This window comes from Ambystoma mexicanum, chromosome 9 (assembly GCF_040938575.1).
Source record: "Ambystoma mexicanum isolate Mex_15411 chromosome 9, UKY_AmexF1_1, whole genome shotgun sequence".
Taxonomy (NCBI): Eukaryota; Metazoa; Chordata; class Amphibia; order Caudata; family Ambystomatidae; genus Ambystoma; species Ambystoma mexicanum.
The window spans coordinates 1,087,032,888-1,087,048,515 of NC_090931.1; the positions used below are offsets into that span (position 1 = coordinate 1,087,032,888).

At 45.4% G+C, this 15,628-nt stretch overlaps 1 protein-coding gene across 11 annotated transcripts in view; it reads right to left on the minus strand.

Annotated features, from left to right (window-relative positions):
- GPD2 (glycerol-3-phosphate dehydrogenase 2) overlaps positions 1-15,628 on the minus strand; it is a 2,458,594-nt gene that overhangs the window by 351,921 nt on the left and 2,091,045 nt on the right. For all 11 annotated transcript variants that reach the window (XM_069616409.1, XM_069616412.1, XM_069616410.1 and 8 more), the window contains 2 exons: positions 6,557-6,635; positions 6,365-6,463 (listed from right to left, as the gene is read on the minus strand). In XM_069616409.1, the coding sequence (XP_069472510.1) occupies positions 6,365-6,463; positions 6,557-6,635 (178 nt within the window). The remainder of the gene's footprint in view (positions 1-6,364; positions 6,464-6,556; positions 6,636-15,628) is intronic.

Here is a 15,628-nt window from a genome sequence, read left to right on the forward strand (position 1 = left end):
GACTAGCGGATAGGTCAAACCCCCGAAATGCAGCGTCAAAGGCTAGATGGGAAAAAGACCTGGGAGAAAATCACTGACAAAGAATGGGAGAGGGTATTGTTGCATCCGAAAGAAGTGTCCAGGAATGCCAGGTTTCGTTTTATACAAATGAATGTCTTATATAGAATATACATGACCCCACTTAGGATGGCAAATTCCAACAAACAGACACGGTCTACACGCCCTTGGTGTGACAGGGAAGGGTGGGCCTGATGCACATGTTCTGGGGGTGCGGGAAAGTGCAAGGCTTCTGGGCCAAGATAGAGCGGGCTTGCAGAAAAGCAGGGGTGAATAGGTATGACTGGTTCTCGAATGAGTGCCTCTTAGGCACATATCCTAGACTGAGTAAACTTAAACACATTGTGAAGTTCATGGACATGGTGTGCATACTGGCAAAAAGAGCAATAGCAATGGCATGGAAATCGGCAGCGGGCCCGCAATATGCAAGGTGGTGCAAAGAAATGGAGCACTGGGCAGCTGCGGAAACTGCGGCATGGGGCGCAGGTATCACTGGGACTGAGGGAGAGGTCAGCACCACATGTGAGGCATGGAAAACGCTAATAAGAGATATGTTTCTGCCGTCAGATGATATGCCCTCCTGAACTGCACGAACTATGAGTCACAGGTTTCACATGATATATAAAAAGTGACAAAGGCACTCCCCGAACTGCAACCCTTAAGACAAATAATGAAAGACCCAATCGACATAACCCCACGAATGAGACTAATCAAGTACTAATTTTGACGAATGAAGACAGTTAAAGTTTGTTGTTATTTAACTGTTTGTTGTTAGTATAAAAGCAAATGCAAGAAATTATGCTACATTACATATGCTATGAAACTATGCTGAATGTTTTTTTTCTCTTACAAATGCCAATAAAAATAATTTTTACAAAAAATGAATGCCATTGATTATGTTACATGCTCAAAGAGTCTGAGGCCATTTCCTGTGTAATCACAAATATCATCTTATTAGCTCCTTATTAGCAGAAGAGCATACGTGGAAAGTGTATCTGATTTGCAACAAGCAATTTCCTACAGAGAATCAGCCTTCAATTGGGAAAGAAAAAAAAAGGTTGGGACATTTCAACCTCTCAGATGTCATTTTGCCACAGACACCCATGATTTGTTTCTGGTATTGCTGGTCCTGTGAATATAGCAACAACCTTTCTGACACCCTCATTCTGGCCAAAGCAAGCTTCTGCCCCTATGCCCTCAGCTCTGGACTAGATTCTCCTCTAAGTACTGCATCACTATGGTCGTCTGTGGATTTCCCCCTCCAGGACCCTGGCTCCACCACCAGATGACCCTCCAGGTCTTCACACTCCTTTACATTTCACCATCTCCCACTCCTGAAGTGAAGAACCAGAAGCTAAAATGACCAGCAAGACCCCAAGCACAGGTTCTTGTTTTCTTTGACAGAGGCAGAATGACCAAATGAAGGTGGTCTACTATCTATCTACATATGAGCATTGGCAATGGAAGCTGGTGAGCTACAATGGAATTAGTGACAGAGCAAAGTGGGCAATAGAAGGGGGTGCATGTGAGGTAAGGGGAGGGGATCGAGTCATGGGTTAAGGGATGGCGTAAAAGAGCTCTGAAAGGTAATTAACGGTGCGGGGGTGAAGAGGCACTGAAGATGTGGTGCAAGAGGAGGATGCTGAAGGTAACCAAAATAGGGTTAATGAGACATGTACAAATCTGGAAAGGTAGGTCAGACTTTTGTGCCTGGCCTGCATGCCAATGCACCCAATTGTGGGACTTGCTCAACACATTTTTTTTTTCCTGACAAAGTGATACATACCTGATTTATTCCTATATTTTTCAATTAAGACATTTCTTATATTTTATCAGGTTGCTTTAGCACGTGACTTTGTGCTTTGAAGCCTGATTTATTGAACATTGTATTATTTAAGCCATTGAATAACAACTTTGCAGAAAGTATTTTGTTGATTCTAATATTGACGCTGGAATAGGATGAAGTCTCCCCTGCTGTCTAAATGAAAAACAGAGACTTGAGCCCTGGCTTCCTGATTCAACTCTGCCTTTCAACTTCACACATTATACGATGCTGAGCAGATCACTTTTCATCACTGTCTTATTTTCCTTAACTATCTGTATGGAAAGTCTCACTCATAAGGGATTATAATCTACAGTATTGCTCAATATATAATTATAATATTAATCATTCATATAATGTATACTGGTGGAGAGACAGGATGCCAAGTGAGGGTTTTATGTTGAGGGGGGTGGGTAGACAGGGTGCCAGGTATAGATTTTGTATTGTGGGGAGGCAGCAAGCCAGATATGGGTCTTTTGCCATGTCAGCTTGTGGTTGGCTCTCAGGGCGTAGCCAGACGCCCTGGCCCAGCTATGGCTCATCTCTACCAATGAATTATCTATCTTTGTCCCCTCTTTACGCTGGTTTAAAACTAAAGATGAGTTGGGAAGAGCTGTTACCTGCTATGAAATTACAAATTTAAATATGAGGAAACCTGGTCTTAAATTCCAGCTTTCCTATTTCACCAAACTATATTATCATGGTGAAATCATTTTTACTATGTTTGGTGTATGGGGGAGATTTCCTGGGGCACTACAAACATAACTGAAAGATAAGTTGCATAAAAGGAAAGTAATGTCAATAATGTCTACTAGATTTACTTGAGAATGTGTATGTGGTGCAGATGTTTGTACTGAGTGTACTGTTCTGGAGTTGGGGCTGCTAAATTGTGGGGTTGGGCCACTGCAACATGGGCCAGAACATTGTATTTGCCCCCCAGGACAAAAGTTGCCAGTCCTTCCCTTCTTTCCCCTCCTCCTCCAACCTATCTCCATCTCTTATCTCTGTCTCTCTCTAACACCAGCAATATCCTCTCGTTCAAAAGACTGGTGGAGTACTCTGCCTGTTATAGTGTGTGTAATAGTGACCCTGTCTGGCTGCCCCGTTCCTCCAGAGGTTTCTGTGCCCTCTGTGCCCACCTCCTGCCCTTGTGACAAAGCATACCATCTCCTCAATTCCAAGTGAGGGAAGCTTTATAATGGTTTAGTTCATGTCCTGCTCAGGCTCGATAAGCTAGGGTCAGGTAGACAGGTCAGGTAGAAGGGCCATGGCTACTTCCCTGAGGCAGTGCTGTGCCTGTCAAGTTCAGAAAACGGGCTCTGCTAAGCCGAATCTCCCCCATAGCAAGTTTTCGGGGAACGGGCTCTTGCTTCTGTCAATATTTGCTAATATAGTTAAACTGTGGGCATTGGGTTTTGAACAGTTTGCAAGATTGCCAATTCCCTAAGATTTTCTGTGCTGCCAAAAGTTTAGATTTTGGCTCCGGTTTGCGACCTAATGCCAGGTTTGGCCCAGCAGATTTGTATTGAGCGTGTACTCCCACTCCAGGCACAGAACTGTGAATTGAGCCAGATGCATTCAGGGAGTCCTTTTTCAGCCATTCAGCCAATCAGCCACCAGCAATCTTCTCTGAATTGAATAAATCAGGGATTCTCACAAAGGGTCACCATGAGGTTCCCTGCTCCTAACCCTAGAGTCCCTCTGTTAGACCTCGGAAGCACATTTCCATATGGTGTTGTTGGCGGTCTTGATCTGGCATGGATGATTTGTGAACCTTACTGCCAGCTACGGAAAAACTGGTGGAGCTCTGGGGAAATCCCATTCACCCGATACAGGGGTTGCATCATTGAACAGGCAGCTGACCCAAGCCCCCTCCACCCCCCCCCGTGTTCTTCAGTTTCTCCTTGCTCGCTAACTTAATCTTAACATGAATTTGCGGATAACCAGTTGAACCCCACTTATTAGCACACAAGAGGTGTGGCTAGGAAATACCAGCATTCCAAATGTACAACGTTGTACCTTAACATTTCAACATTTTCTCTTTTCTTTATATTTTGTATTTATTTATGCCCTATGACATTCAATGCTTTGACTCAATAGTCTCTTAACACACTCATTCTTAATAGTTGGACAAGTTCAATGTATTGGTTATTTCTTTACCAACAGAATTTCTCTTTTGCTTCTTTAGAGACAATATACATGTTGCATATTATGTAGTCATATGGACACTTAAGATTCAATATTGAAAATATATCCCCTCTGGTCTTTACCAGTTTTTTCTTTTCAAGCCAGTCGGGTAATATTCACTTTTACAAATATTTAAATTATTTTAACAGTTCTAACATGAGCCCTATGTGCGGTTCGTGCAGCCACCGTCATCTTGTGATCTAAAGTCCACTAAGATCCCACAGAAAACATTATTTTCATTGCAAGCAGAATTCCAAGCCCGCTGAGAGCCCCAACTCCTGACTCAATTTGAGTCTCACCTCCTCTACCTCTGAGCTCTCACCCTCTTTACCAGCAATCTTCCACCAGCGTTCCTTGGCCTAATCACCTCCTCCTTAAGCAAAGATAAATAATCTTCTCAAGCTCAAACTCCTCAACATCATTCACCCAGGCTCTTACTCATCTGTTTTCTTGGAATGTCTCTGATAAACTTACCAAATTCTACCCCCAAAAAAACAACAATTTTGTAAAATGATATACTTTTCAAGAGGAAATTATTTTCACATTATTTACAGGCACACAAGGTTGTTTTTCCGAAAGCATTTTAAAAAGGTGATGATAGGTGTAATAGTTACATTCATATACCTGCTTTACAAATTCGTTTTGATGCTCTGCTGGTCTTTTTCTACTACCCTTATGCGAGAAACCATTAATCTAATCCCTTTGACTAAAATACCCTATCTGAAAACAGTACTTCCAAAGGAGTATCATTCCCCACATTGACCCGTGGTTTGAATCTATGATCAGTAATAGCAGATCTATACACTTTTTAATTGAACTGGCATCTGATGAAAGGGCATGAAGTACTAGATGGCATCTATCCAGCATAACCTATTTGGATTGCATCACAATGCATATGTGATGTCAACCATCAAACAAAGTACCTTTTTCTGACTTTTTGGTGCATCCTGGTCAAGCAGCAACACTATTAAATATTAGTTGCCCAAAATGTCTGCATTCTTTCCTGCTGGGTGCATCACATGTTCTGTCCTCTGCTCTCCCCTCATGTCCCACCCTTAGCCTTTAGACTGGAGCCTCTATTTCCAGTCACCAGTTACATGATTTCCCTCCCTCCAGCCTCATCGCCTCACTGCGGCCAGTGTCCCCCTCACGAGGGTTCATGTTTAAAGTGGCTTCCAGGCTTATCCTACACACCACCAGTCTCTTTCCAGGCAACACTGGAGGAAGTGCCTTCCAACCATGGTGCCTGCATTCCCATGAAAATCTGTTGCAGCAATGAGCACGCATTTCGCCCATGCCCCAACTTTTCTGTGTGGCTTCATCCCATATTGCATCCCTACTGGCCCCTTTAATAACCTTGGGTACTTGGTGTTGCCTGCCATTAGGTGTCCCTCAGCCATCCTAAATAGCCAGAGAAAAGCTTTGAGGGCACCTTATCGTTAATAATACACAGTGCTTTGGATATTAATATTTGATTATTACAGTGAGATGCGAAACTCCCATTGTAAACAAAGGGTCATGAAAGGGCCTTAACTAATGCTACAAGACCTACTGTTTACTCCCACAATTTCTGCCTCAATGCTCAGTGTTTTGCATTGGGTATGATTCCAACTTGACAATGCTAATTCCAAGCACATTCTTCAACAGTTTAATTTGGCGTCCAACCTGTTTTTTGGATGTCATATAATAATGACATTATAGCCTAGTAGAGAGGAATGTAATGCCTAAAAATTACATTTGTATTCTTTAATCTAGAGGAACTGATTTGAAAACTAACTGAATGACAAACAAGAAGCTTTTTTAACTGATATTGCCCCCTCATATAGAGCACTTTCATGAACTCTCCAACCTAGGTAGATTAAACGATGAATGAAATCAGTTCTATAAGCAGACAATAAAAAAGAAGGTGAAGGTGGCTTCATAACAAAAGAAAGCATTCTTGTGCAACCTTTAAACACATCTGATGATGCCCTGCTTAATTTGAATGCACGTTTAACAGTATGCTTGAGGGTTGTTGATCATACAATACTAACACACCATGGCCAAAGTTAAAATATGCAATATCACAAACTTCATCAGCCCCTTTAGTGGAATACCCGTACTGGTTTATCGGAGCACACCAATTGCTTCAATCGTATTATGTGCTCCTTTTTTTTGACGGTTGCATTTGGGGAATGGTAAAACATAGAATACAGTTTATATGTGTGTTAGCAGCTAAAGTTGAAAGATTAAATACTTCATTTCTCCTTACGGTACATTAAAGAAACATGGAATTTTAACAAGAAAAAAAATGATCACCTGCAAGAATTCATGGAGTTCAACTTGTCCATTCTTGTTTAAATCCACTTCGTTAAGGATGTCATGAAGTGTGTTTCCATCCATCTGTACATTGATATTCTAATAAAAAGCCCAAAACAGTGAAATTATATACAGAACACTAATCTACCATAATAAACCATAAATGACTAAACAATAAAGAATATGAGTTACCTCTAAAACCCGTTGGACATCCAGTATAGTAATAAAGCCTTTACTGTCTTTATCAAACTTGTGAAATCTCTTCTTATACCTGAAAAATATAATATGATGTGTTCCTTAATTACATGTGTGCATACATATTTGGTTGGCATCTGTAATGGCCATTATATAAATAGTTAGCAGTTTCTTCTTAATTTATTGAAAACGCTGAAATCCACAATAGTCTACAATAATTCGTTTAAGTATTGTAAAAGAGGTTCTATGTTCATTTTTCGACATTCATTTTTTCAGTTTTTTTGCTGATTTTTCCTCTTGAAAAAACCCATCAAAAATGTGTTTTCTCTTTTTGGTGGGGGTCCCCGCTCAATCTCACTTCACTTATTAATTTAACTCTATTCCCTCCCTCATCCTTATATTTCCTTCCCCACACTCCCCAATGTTTTTCAGGGAAAAAACCCATCGAAAAAATGGCTTTCGATGTATGAACATTGTACAGTAAAATGAAAAGTGCTTCAGCAAGTCGCGCTCTACAAAGGGCATGTAGTGTTTTTTACGAAATCATTATATTGATGCTAATACATTAAATGTATGGTGATGGAGAAGCAGATAGAGTAAATGAGGACAAGACAGACAATAAATATATTTTCAGTAATTTAGTATTTATCGATACATGCAAAAATGCAGACCAGAGGTGACCATGGTTGAGATCATTGTATAGGGATGTTGACAGCACTATAAGACTATGGGGCTTCCTCCTCAGAGAGGAGGTGGTTGTTCTTAAGGGCAATGTTGAAGCCAGTCACCCTTGGAATGCACTTAATTTCTGGGGTAAGGGAGTTTCAGTGAGGGGAGCCTGGAAGGTGAAGGAGAAAAAGCTGGAGGAAACAAAAGATGGACATGGGGTAGTTAAGACGAGGCAAGGTTTGCGTTGGAGCAAAGCATGTGAGGTAGTGAATTTTGGGAAATAGTTTCAGCCAGGTAGCGGAGGCAGACCCTGGATGCATTTAAACACAAGAAGAAGGAATTTTAATTGGGAGTTACATTCCATAGATAGCTACCCTGAGAGAAGGTGGTGTGTGTAGATTGGGGAGGATCGTGGTAACTTGTAGAAGGTATAGGCAGCCAAGCTCAATACTTTGTTGAGAGTTGGTGGGGGTCACAGGAGGATGCTGGAACAGTAGTCCAGCCAGCTGAGGATGTAAAGGAGATTTGATAGAGGGGAAAGATGAGATAGGAATGGATTTGGCAAAGGCTCAGTTGGTTAGTCTGGCAGTTGTGGCAGCAGAGGCAATGAAGTGCTGAATCTTCAGTGTCTAAGAGAACAAACAGACTGCAAGCATGGGGGCGGAGTAAGGCATTTAAGGAGGAAGGATACATGAGATGGGGTGTGGCATGGGAGGCTTGAGGGAAAGATCACTTCTTTTTGTAGAGGACTTTGTTACCTGCCAATCCAGTGCCTTCTAGTGACAAACATATCCTTTTGCCATACACGGGTAGTATAACTCAGTGGAACTGTGCTCATCTTGGAAGCAAGAGGACGCAGAGCAACACAGGTTTGAATCCCGGATCCGCACTTAGAAACCTCTTCGGTATTAAGTAGGTTATAAAACCAATTATAATTGTAATAATTATGATGATGTATTCAGTGATGTGGTTGAAGACTAAATGTTTGAAGACTTTGGAAAAGTGAGGAAAGAAAAAGGCAGCTGGGTTGTTGGTGTCAGTGGTGGTTTTCCTTAAAATGGATATGGCTGTGGCCACCTTTAAATAGGTAGGGAGGAAACAAAGGAAAGTGAAACAAGAAAGAGAACAATGAGGTAGAAATAGGTCAGGAGAGGCAGCTCTTTCACAGTTTCTGGGGAAAAATGGCTAACAGGAGCAAAGGATGTTTAGTTTCGTCTATTGTCTCCACGTTGGCACGGTCATCAAATTCTATGCCTGGAAGCTTTGAAGCCGGTGGACGAGCCGCCATTAATCAGCCCGTTACGTTTCTCCTGATGCAGCCTACTCTTTCAGCACCCAGACAGGTGTCTGTGCCTTGATCCCGCCTCCCCATGTGTTGCAACTTTAATTTAATCCTGTTCCAACGCTCCCCTGTTGTGCTAAACCTCTGTGATACCCTGTCTCCTTTTCAGTGCTTGCATTCCTCAGAGATTATCCCTCTCAGTCCCTTCTGAAGGCCAACATCCTCAGCCGGCGTACCTCTCTTCTTCATGTTGCTTCTCTAGTCGGCTTTTCTCTCCTGACGGCTCGCCTTCAGTTCCTCTGTAATTTCCTGCTCCGCTTGTTGGTTCTCTCGCCGACAGTCCTCCTATCCAGTTTTCCTCCTGCTTCGTTGTCGGCATTTCTGCCTTCCGCGCTCTCTCCCTCACTCAGCAGTTTTCCACGAGTGCCACGGGGCGAACAGGCTTTCTGCCTTCCTTTCCATACGTATACCGTACCAGCACTCGCTTCCTTTTGTTTCTTCTATTATGTGACTTTCACCATCTCTTGCTCCTTGTTTTCCATATCTTGGATTCTGCCCAGCCATCCCCCATTATTTTCCTTCTACTCTGTTCTACTTTCTTTCTTTTACTGCTTGCTACTGCTATCCTCTTGTATGGGCAGCCATCCACCACTCTCTGGCAGGCAACCAGCTGAACCGGTGGATACCTTTGGGACTTCATATGTTCAGACTCTGGAATACCTTCCGAAGAACACTCCCATCAACAATCGTCACCTTTGGAACGTTATCAATTCCTTCATCTGACCAGATCGACGCTCAACAGTATCTATAGTTTTTTTCTGCCCTCTGGCTTTTTCCCCTGACAAGGGCTTCACAGGGGAGACATCATTCTTTCTTGACTGTTCTCGGAAATAGTGGCGAATCCCCAGAACAGACCCATCTCTTCAAGAAGAAGGGAACATTTGAGGAACCTACCACAGAATACTCAGACTCTGAAGCTTCTGCCAGCGACAGCAACTCCGACGAGCAGGTGAGATCTGAAAGGCACCTTGATGCCTTGCGGGCTTCGGCGCCTTATAAAACTATAAAACTATAAATAAAGAAATGTGCAGGTTTACCACATAATCACCAGTTAAGCATTACTGGAGTGTGGGGAGTCTGACAGTGAGGAGAGGATGAACAGTATGACTGTGGAGGCAAGAAATTAGTAAGGGAAGTGTGAGGAGGGCAGTAGGGTGTCCCATTGCTTAGAATTTGTAAGAGCTAAAGCTATAAAAGTCATCAACTGGCAGTGACGAGAATAAAGAGGATATTCAAGAACGGACAGGATGATCAAGGTTGTATTTTGAGAATGAGAGCGGGGTGCAATAGTTGCACTTGGCTGAGTCTAGAGAATTATTAAGAACAAGGAGTAAAGGAGAGTGGGGTTTGCACCAGCAGCTCAGGAAAAGGCATATGGTTGTCCACAGTAGTTGGACTGCCGGGAAGAACCAGGTTTAAGCGTGTGGCCAAGAAGTTAATGTGCAAGAGTAAAGGTAATCCAAATAATAATTCAGTGATTTAAGTGGAACTTTATGCCAGATTCCACCAGTTGCTAAACGCCACTAATATTACCACCTCTTGGTACTCAATTTATAGACAAGGAGGGGTTTGTGGGGAAGGGCTGAGTTGGCTCGACTGGAATCTTGAACCCATGGTGATCACTATCTTGTTCCCAAAGCACACATGTTGCGCTGGAACTTATCTCTGGGCTATGCCGGTGCTTAACCCCTTCAGTGCCAAGGACGAGCTATCTCGTCCTTGACATTACCTCCGTAGTTCCAAGGATGAGATAACTCGTCCTTTTTAGCACTCTGTTTTGAGCGATCCCTGTAAAGTAGGGATCGCTCAAAACTGTAATCCAACCCCTGGGCTATGTGAGGGGGAGGTCCCCCCTCGCTGGCAGCGGGCTAGATTACCTTCAGTTTCACGTCAGCGTGCGTAACACACGCCGGCGTGAAACAAAGTAAATTCACTGCGGCAGCCATTTTCGGCTGCTGCAGTGAAGAGAGAAGATGAGTGCCCTTCTCTCTCTGCCTTGATCTCCGGCTGTATTTCAAGCCGGAGATCGAGGCAGGTATCGTTGGAAAGGGGAGATTCTCTCCTTTCCAACAATACCTTGTGTGACAGCATTGCTGCTCATGGATCAGGCGCAGGGCGCTCGATCCGTGAGCAGCGATGCACACTAGACACCAGGGATGTGTTTACAGTGGGGGGGGGGGCTGCTTACTAGGTAAGTTCCCCCCTCTCCCCCGTGGCCACAAAGCATGGGGCCACATGTATGGAGACCCCTGGGGGCGGACGGGTGACCATCTGCTCCCAGGGGTGGGGCTAAAAAAATAAATAAAAAGGTTCAAAAGCAGCATGGGAAGAGGGGAGGGGGGTGGGGACCGCTAGACACCAGGGATTTATTTGGTAGAGATTCTCCCCTTTCCAACGACACACTGTTTGTAAGGATTGCTGCTCCCGCATCGGGCGCAGGGCGCTCGATCCGGGGGCAGCAATGGCCACTAGACACCAGGGATGTGTTACAGAGGTGGGGGGAGGGGGCAGTTTACTAGGTAACCGCCCCCCTCCTCCCCGTGGCCCCGAAGCATGGGGCCACTTGTATGGAAACCCCTGGGGGCAGATGGGTGACCATCTGCCCCCAGGGGTGGGGGGCCAAAACAAAAAATAATAAAAAGCTGCACAAACAAAGGTATGTGAAGCGGAGAGGGGGGTGGGGACCACTAGACACCAGGGAATTTTTTTTTTGTGGAGGTGTCTTTGGAAAGGGGAGATTCTTCCCTTTCCAAAGACACCCTGTTTGTAAGCATTGCTGCTCCCGGATCGGACGCAGGACACTCAATCCGGGGGCAGCAATGGCCACTAGACACCAGGGATATGTTGCAGAGGTGGGGGCCGGGGGGCAGCTTACTAGGTAAGCACCCCCCTCCACCCTGTGGCCCTAAAGCATGGAGCCACATGTATGGAAACCCCTGGGGGCGGATGAGTGACCATCTGCCCCCAGGGGTGGGGGGGGGAAATAAACAACTATCATGGCTGGTGTTGGGAGGAGTGCCCCCCCACTGGACCACCAGGGATTTTATTTTATGGAAAAGGGTTGCCCCCCCACCCAAAATGGACTTAGGGTCATGTCATGCAGCCCTCCCTGGGGGCAGTTGTCTGCTCTTAGGAAGGGGCATGTAACCCCAGGGAGGGCTGCATGAGAACCCCCCCTCCTATCTGCCCCCAGGGAGGGCTGAATGAGATTCCCCCCTCCTGCATTTGCTGTGTAGGGAGAGGGTCAACCCCCAGTACATTAGAAATGTATCTGGCGGTGTAGGGTGCCCCTCAGCCCCCACTAAAGGGCAGCCTGACATTTTTAATTATTTTCTTTGTTTACTAAACTTGCCTTGGCGCAGAGGGGCACATTGATGTGCCAATCTGGCCTCGGGGTGCCCAAACCTTACTGCCCCATCCACTGGGGGGCCTGTCCCATAATTTTTAGTGGCCCTCTCCTCCCCAACCCCCCAGTGGGTGGGGCAGTAAGGTTTGGGCGCCCCGGGGCCAGATTGGCACACCAATGTGCCCCTCTGCACCAAGGGGAGTTGAGTTAGCAAGGAAAAAAATTCAAAATGTCAGGCTGCCCTTTAGTGGGGGCTGAGGGGCACCCTACACCGCCAGATAAATTTCTAATGTACTGGGGGTTGACCCTCTCCCTACACACCAAATGCAAGAGGGGGAATCTCATTCAGCCCTCCCTGGGGGCAGATAGGAGGGGTGGAACACATTTTAGGGGGGGCTGTGGGGCACCCCAAAAGGACTGGGAATTTTCTAGTGGGATGGGGCGTTGACCCACCCCACCCGCAATGGAGTAGGTGCCATGTCATGCAGCCCTCCCTACGACCAGATATCTGCTCCTAGGAAGGGACGCCTGAGCCCAGGGAGGAGTGCAGGACAGCCTGCCCCCTTATCTGCCCCCAGGAAGGAATAAATGTGATGTGCCGCCCCTCCAATTGGGTTGGGGGTGGAGAGCTGCACCCCCTTCACATTAGAAAATGCCCCAGCAGTCTAGGGTGCCCCTCAGCCCCGCTAAAGGGCAGCCTGACATTTTGAATTATTTTCTTTGTTTACTAAACTTGCCTTGGTGCAGAGGGGCACATTGGTGTGCCAATCTGGCTCCAGGGTACCAAAACCTTACTGCCCACCCACTGAGAGGCCTGTCCCACAAAGAGTGGGTCATATGTAATTTGCACGGTCATCCTTCCCAAAATGTGTGGTTGAGCTATACATGTTGGTGGGGAAAGGACATTCAGATGCCAGGAGCAAACGGGAAGGGCACTCAGGCCAGAAGGAGGGAACCCCCAGGGGCTCAGGAAGGACAACTAGAGCGCTGTTGTAGGCAGAGAGACGGGGACAAATTAGAAGCAAAGAAAGGAGACACTGAGGAGCATAAAGGGAACCCCCAAGAATCTGTGGAGATGGCTCTCAGCAAAGAAGATCTTAAGGAATACCTCAAGGATATGGAGGGGAGGATGACTAACACATTCCAAGAGCAGTTTCTAGCATTGCGAGATGTTTGAGGTAAAGGGTGAAGTGAAGACACCAGGAGAAAGAGTGGATGCGACTGAACAGCGTCTGGCAGAGACATCGGAGGAGGTACGTCAGAATAGTGAATTGTTGCACCAACTGGTTATGGTCTCCCACATTCTGGAACTGCAGGCAGAAGACCTGCAGAACATGTCACGTCGGTCTAATATTCATGTGAAAAGCTTTAGTAAAACAATCCTGAATGCAGACTTGAAAAACACAATGCAACAATATTTCCGGGAACTTGCTGATGGATGTGCAGCAAGAAGAAGTTGGGATTGATCGAATACAGAATACATAGAGTGGGACCCAGGAGAAGGGAGCCCGGAACAAGACCTAGAGATGTACTGGTTTCCCTTGCCTAATATGGTAGGAAAGAGAATATTGTGAGAGCAGCAAGAACTGCAGAGAATGTCACAGTGAATGGGATACAAATGCAGCTGTTCCAGGATCTGACCCTGGTAACATGAAAAATGCGGAGAGCTATGGGACAAGTGACGTGGGCCCTCATTGCGAAAAACATTTCATACAAGTGGACATTTCTGTTTGGACTGCTGTTCAGCCTCGAAGGAGTGCAACACAAATTAAAACGTGTGCAGAAGGCCTAACATTGTTGAATTTGGAAGAAGAGGATGGCCAAGAGAAAGGCGACGAAGGCCTTCTTTCCAGCGAGGCCCGAGACAGTGTGACTGGTCCACGGTACAGGGGAGGTTGGATGGTAGAGGGGCAAGATTGAAGGGCCCCGGGGGAGGAAGTCATGGGGGGAGGGGCAGAGGGGGAACAGGGATACATTATTGCTGAAGTGAAGGGATAGAGTCAATGCAGGAGGTGGGTGGGGCAGTAAGAGGGGGTTGATATACACTACTTGACCTGGAGCGGAATGCTGGTGTGTACTATTTTGGAATCTGTGGGAGGTGGTAGGATACTTTCGATGGGGAATACCTCAGGTGATTTCATGAACCAAGGCTTTGGGGTTGGTCCCCAAATGTATCTTAGGTTCTTTGGTATGGGCCTGATATGGTTTGTTGTTGGGGGGTTTGGTTTTAGTTTGGAGAGTTTGGGGAGTGGGAAGGGGACAAAGGGGCAGAAGTAGGGGGAAGGTGAAATTATCTGGAGATTAAGGAATAATAAAGGATGATATGGAAGCTCTCACTATGTCTAGTATTTAAAGAAAAATCACTTAATGTGAGGGGACTAAACTCCCCAGTGAAGCAGAAAAAAGTGGAAGTATTAATGAGAAGGGAGGAGTGGATGTTACAAGAAATGCATATAAAGAAGGCCGACAAATTGGTTATTACATCTGCCTAATTTACCAATCCAATGCGGTGGGGAGGTCCTCAGAGGTCTTGATGGGGTTCAGAGACACGATTGGGGCTAAATTAGTGAAGGTCCAGGCGGAGGCGGAGGCAAGTTATCTTTTTGTAACTGTGCAATTGAAGCATGAACAAATTACCATGGCAATGGTCTATGAACCCAATTCAGGACAGGATAGTTTTTTGAAGGAGGTGGCAGAGAAATTGGAGGGGTTTGCAGAGGGTGAGATTTTACTCGTGGGAGATTTTAATTTGGCATGGGATCCTAAGAAGGATAGAAGTACCGGAGCTGGGAAGGGAGCATCACCTCCATCACGGGCATTGAAGGAAAGCTTTGACAACCTGATTTTACGAGATGTATGGCGGACCAGGAGGGGGTGAGAAGGGTTGCGCGTGTTTCTCGCAAATTTATCAATCTTGGTCAAGAATAGATTACGTGTGGGTAACAACTAGGCTGATGGGGGGAAAAAAAGGAAGTAGAACTCTGTGCAATATCATTGAAGAATCATGCCCCACTGCTGGTATCGATTAAGGAACGTGGGCAGTGTAGTGGGTTGTGGGCTTGATAATTTCCAGAGTATTTTCAGGCTAATGATAATATAAACGTCTCGCCAGAGGGGATTTGGGATGCTTTTAAGACAGTGATGCAAGGAGAACGCATTGCGATGAGAGCTCAGAGTGAGCAACAGAGAATAGCAATGGAGAAGGACTTAGAGACCCAATTAAGGGATAACCAGCACTCTATAGCCAAGCGCCGAATACATTATTGCACAAGAGGCTAAAAGAACTCCAGAGCCAATTGGAGCTGTTGCGTGCCCGGAATGCAGAGAGATCATTGTGAACAACTAAGCAGATATATTACATACAGCCCAACAAAGCAGACAAGTTGCTGGCTCAGCAGTTCAAGGTATCAGAGGCGGCTAGAATGGTCCAGCAAATTGAACAACCTGATGAGTCGTTTGTCATGGAGTCTGAGACCATTTTGGAGGCATTCGCCAAATTTTATGAAACTTTGTATGCCTCGGGCGGCTGGACCCACGGGCTATAGAACAATACTTTTTAGATATATCAATGCCGAAAATAAAATGTATATGTAGAGATTGCCTTGAAGGGGACATAAGGGAGGATGAGGTGGAGGCAGATATCAGGGAACTACCCATCAATAAAGCGCCCGGGCCGGACAGATTCCCAACAGTATTTTATAAGAAGTATGCA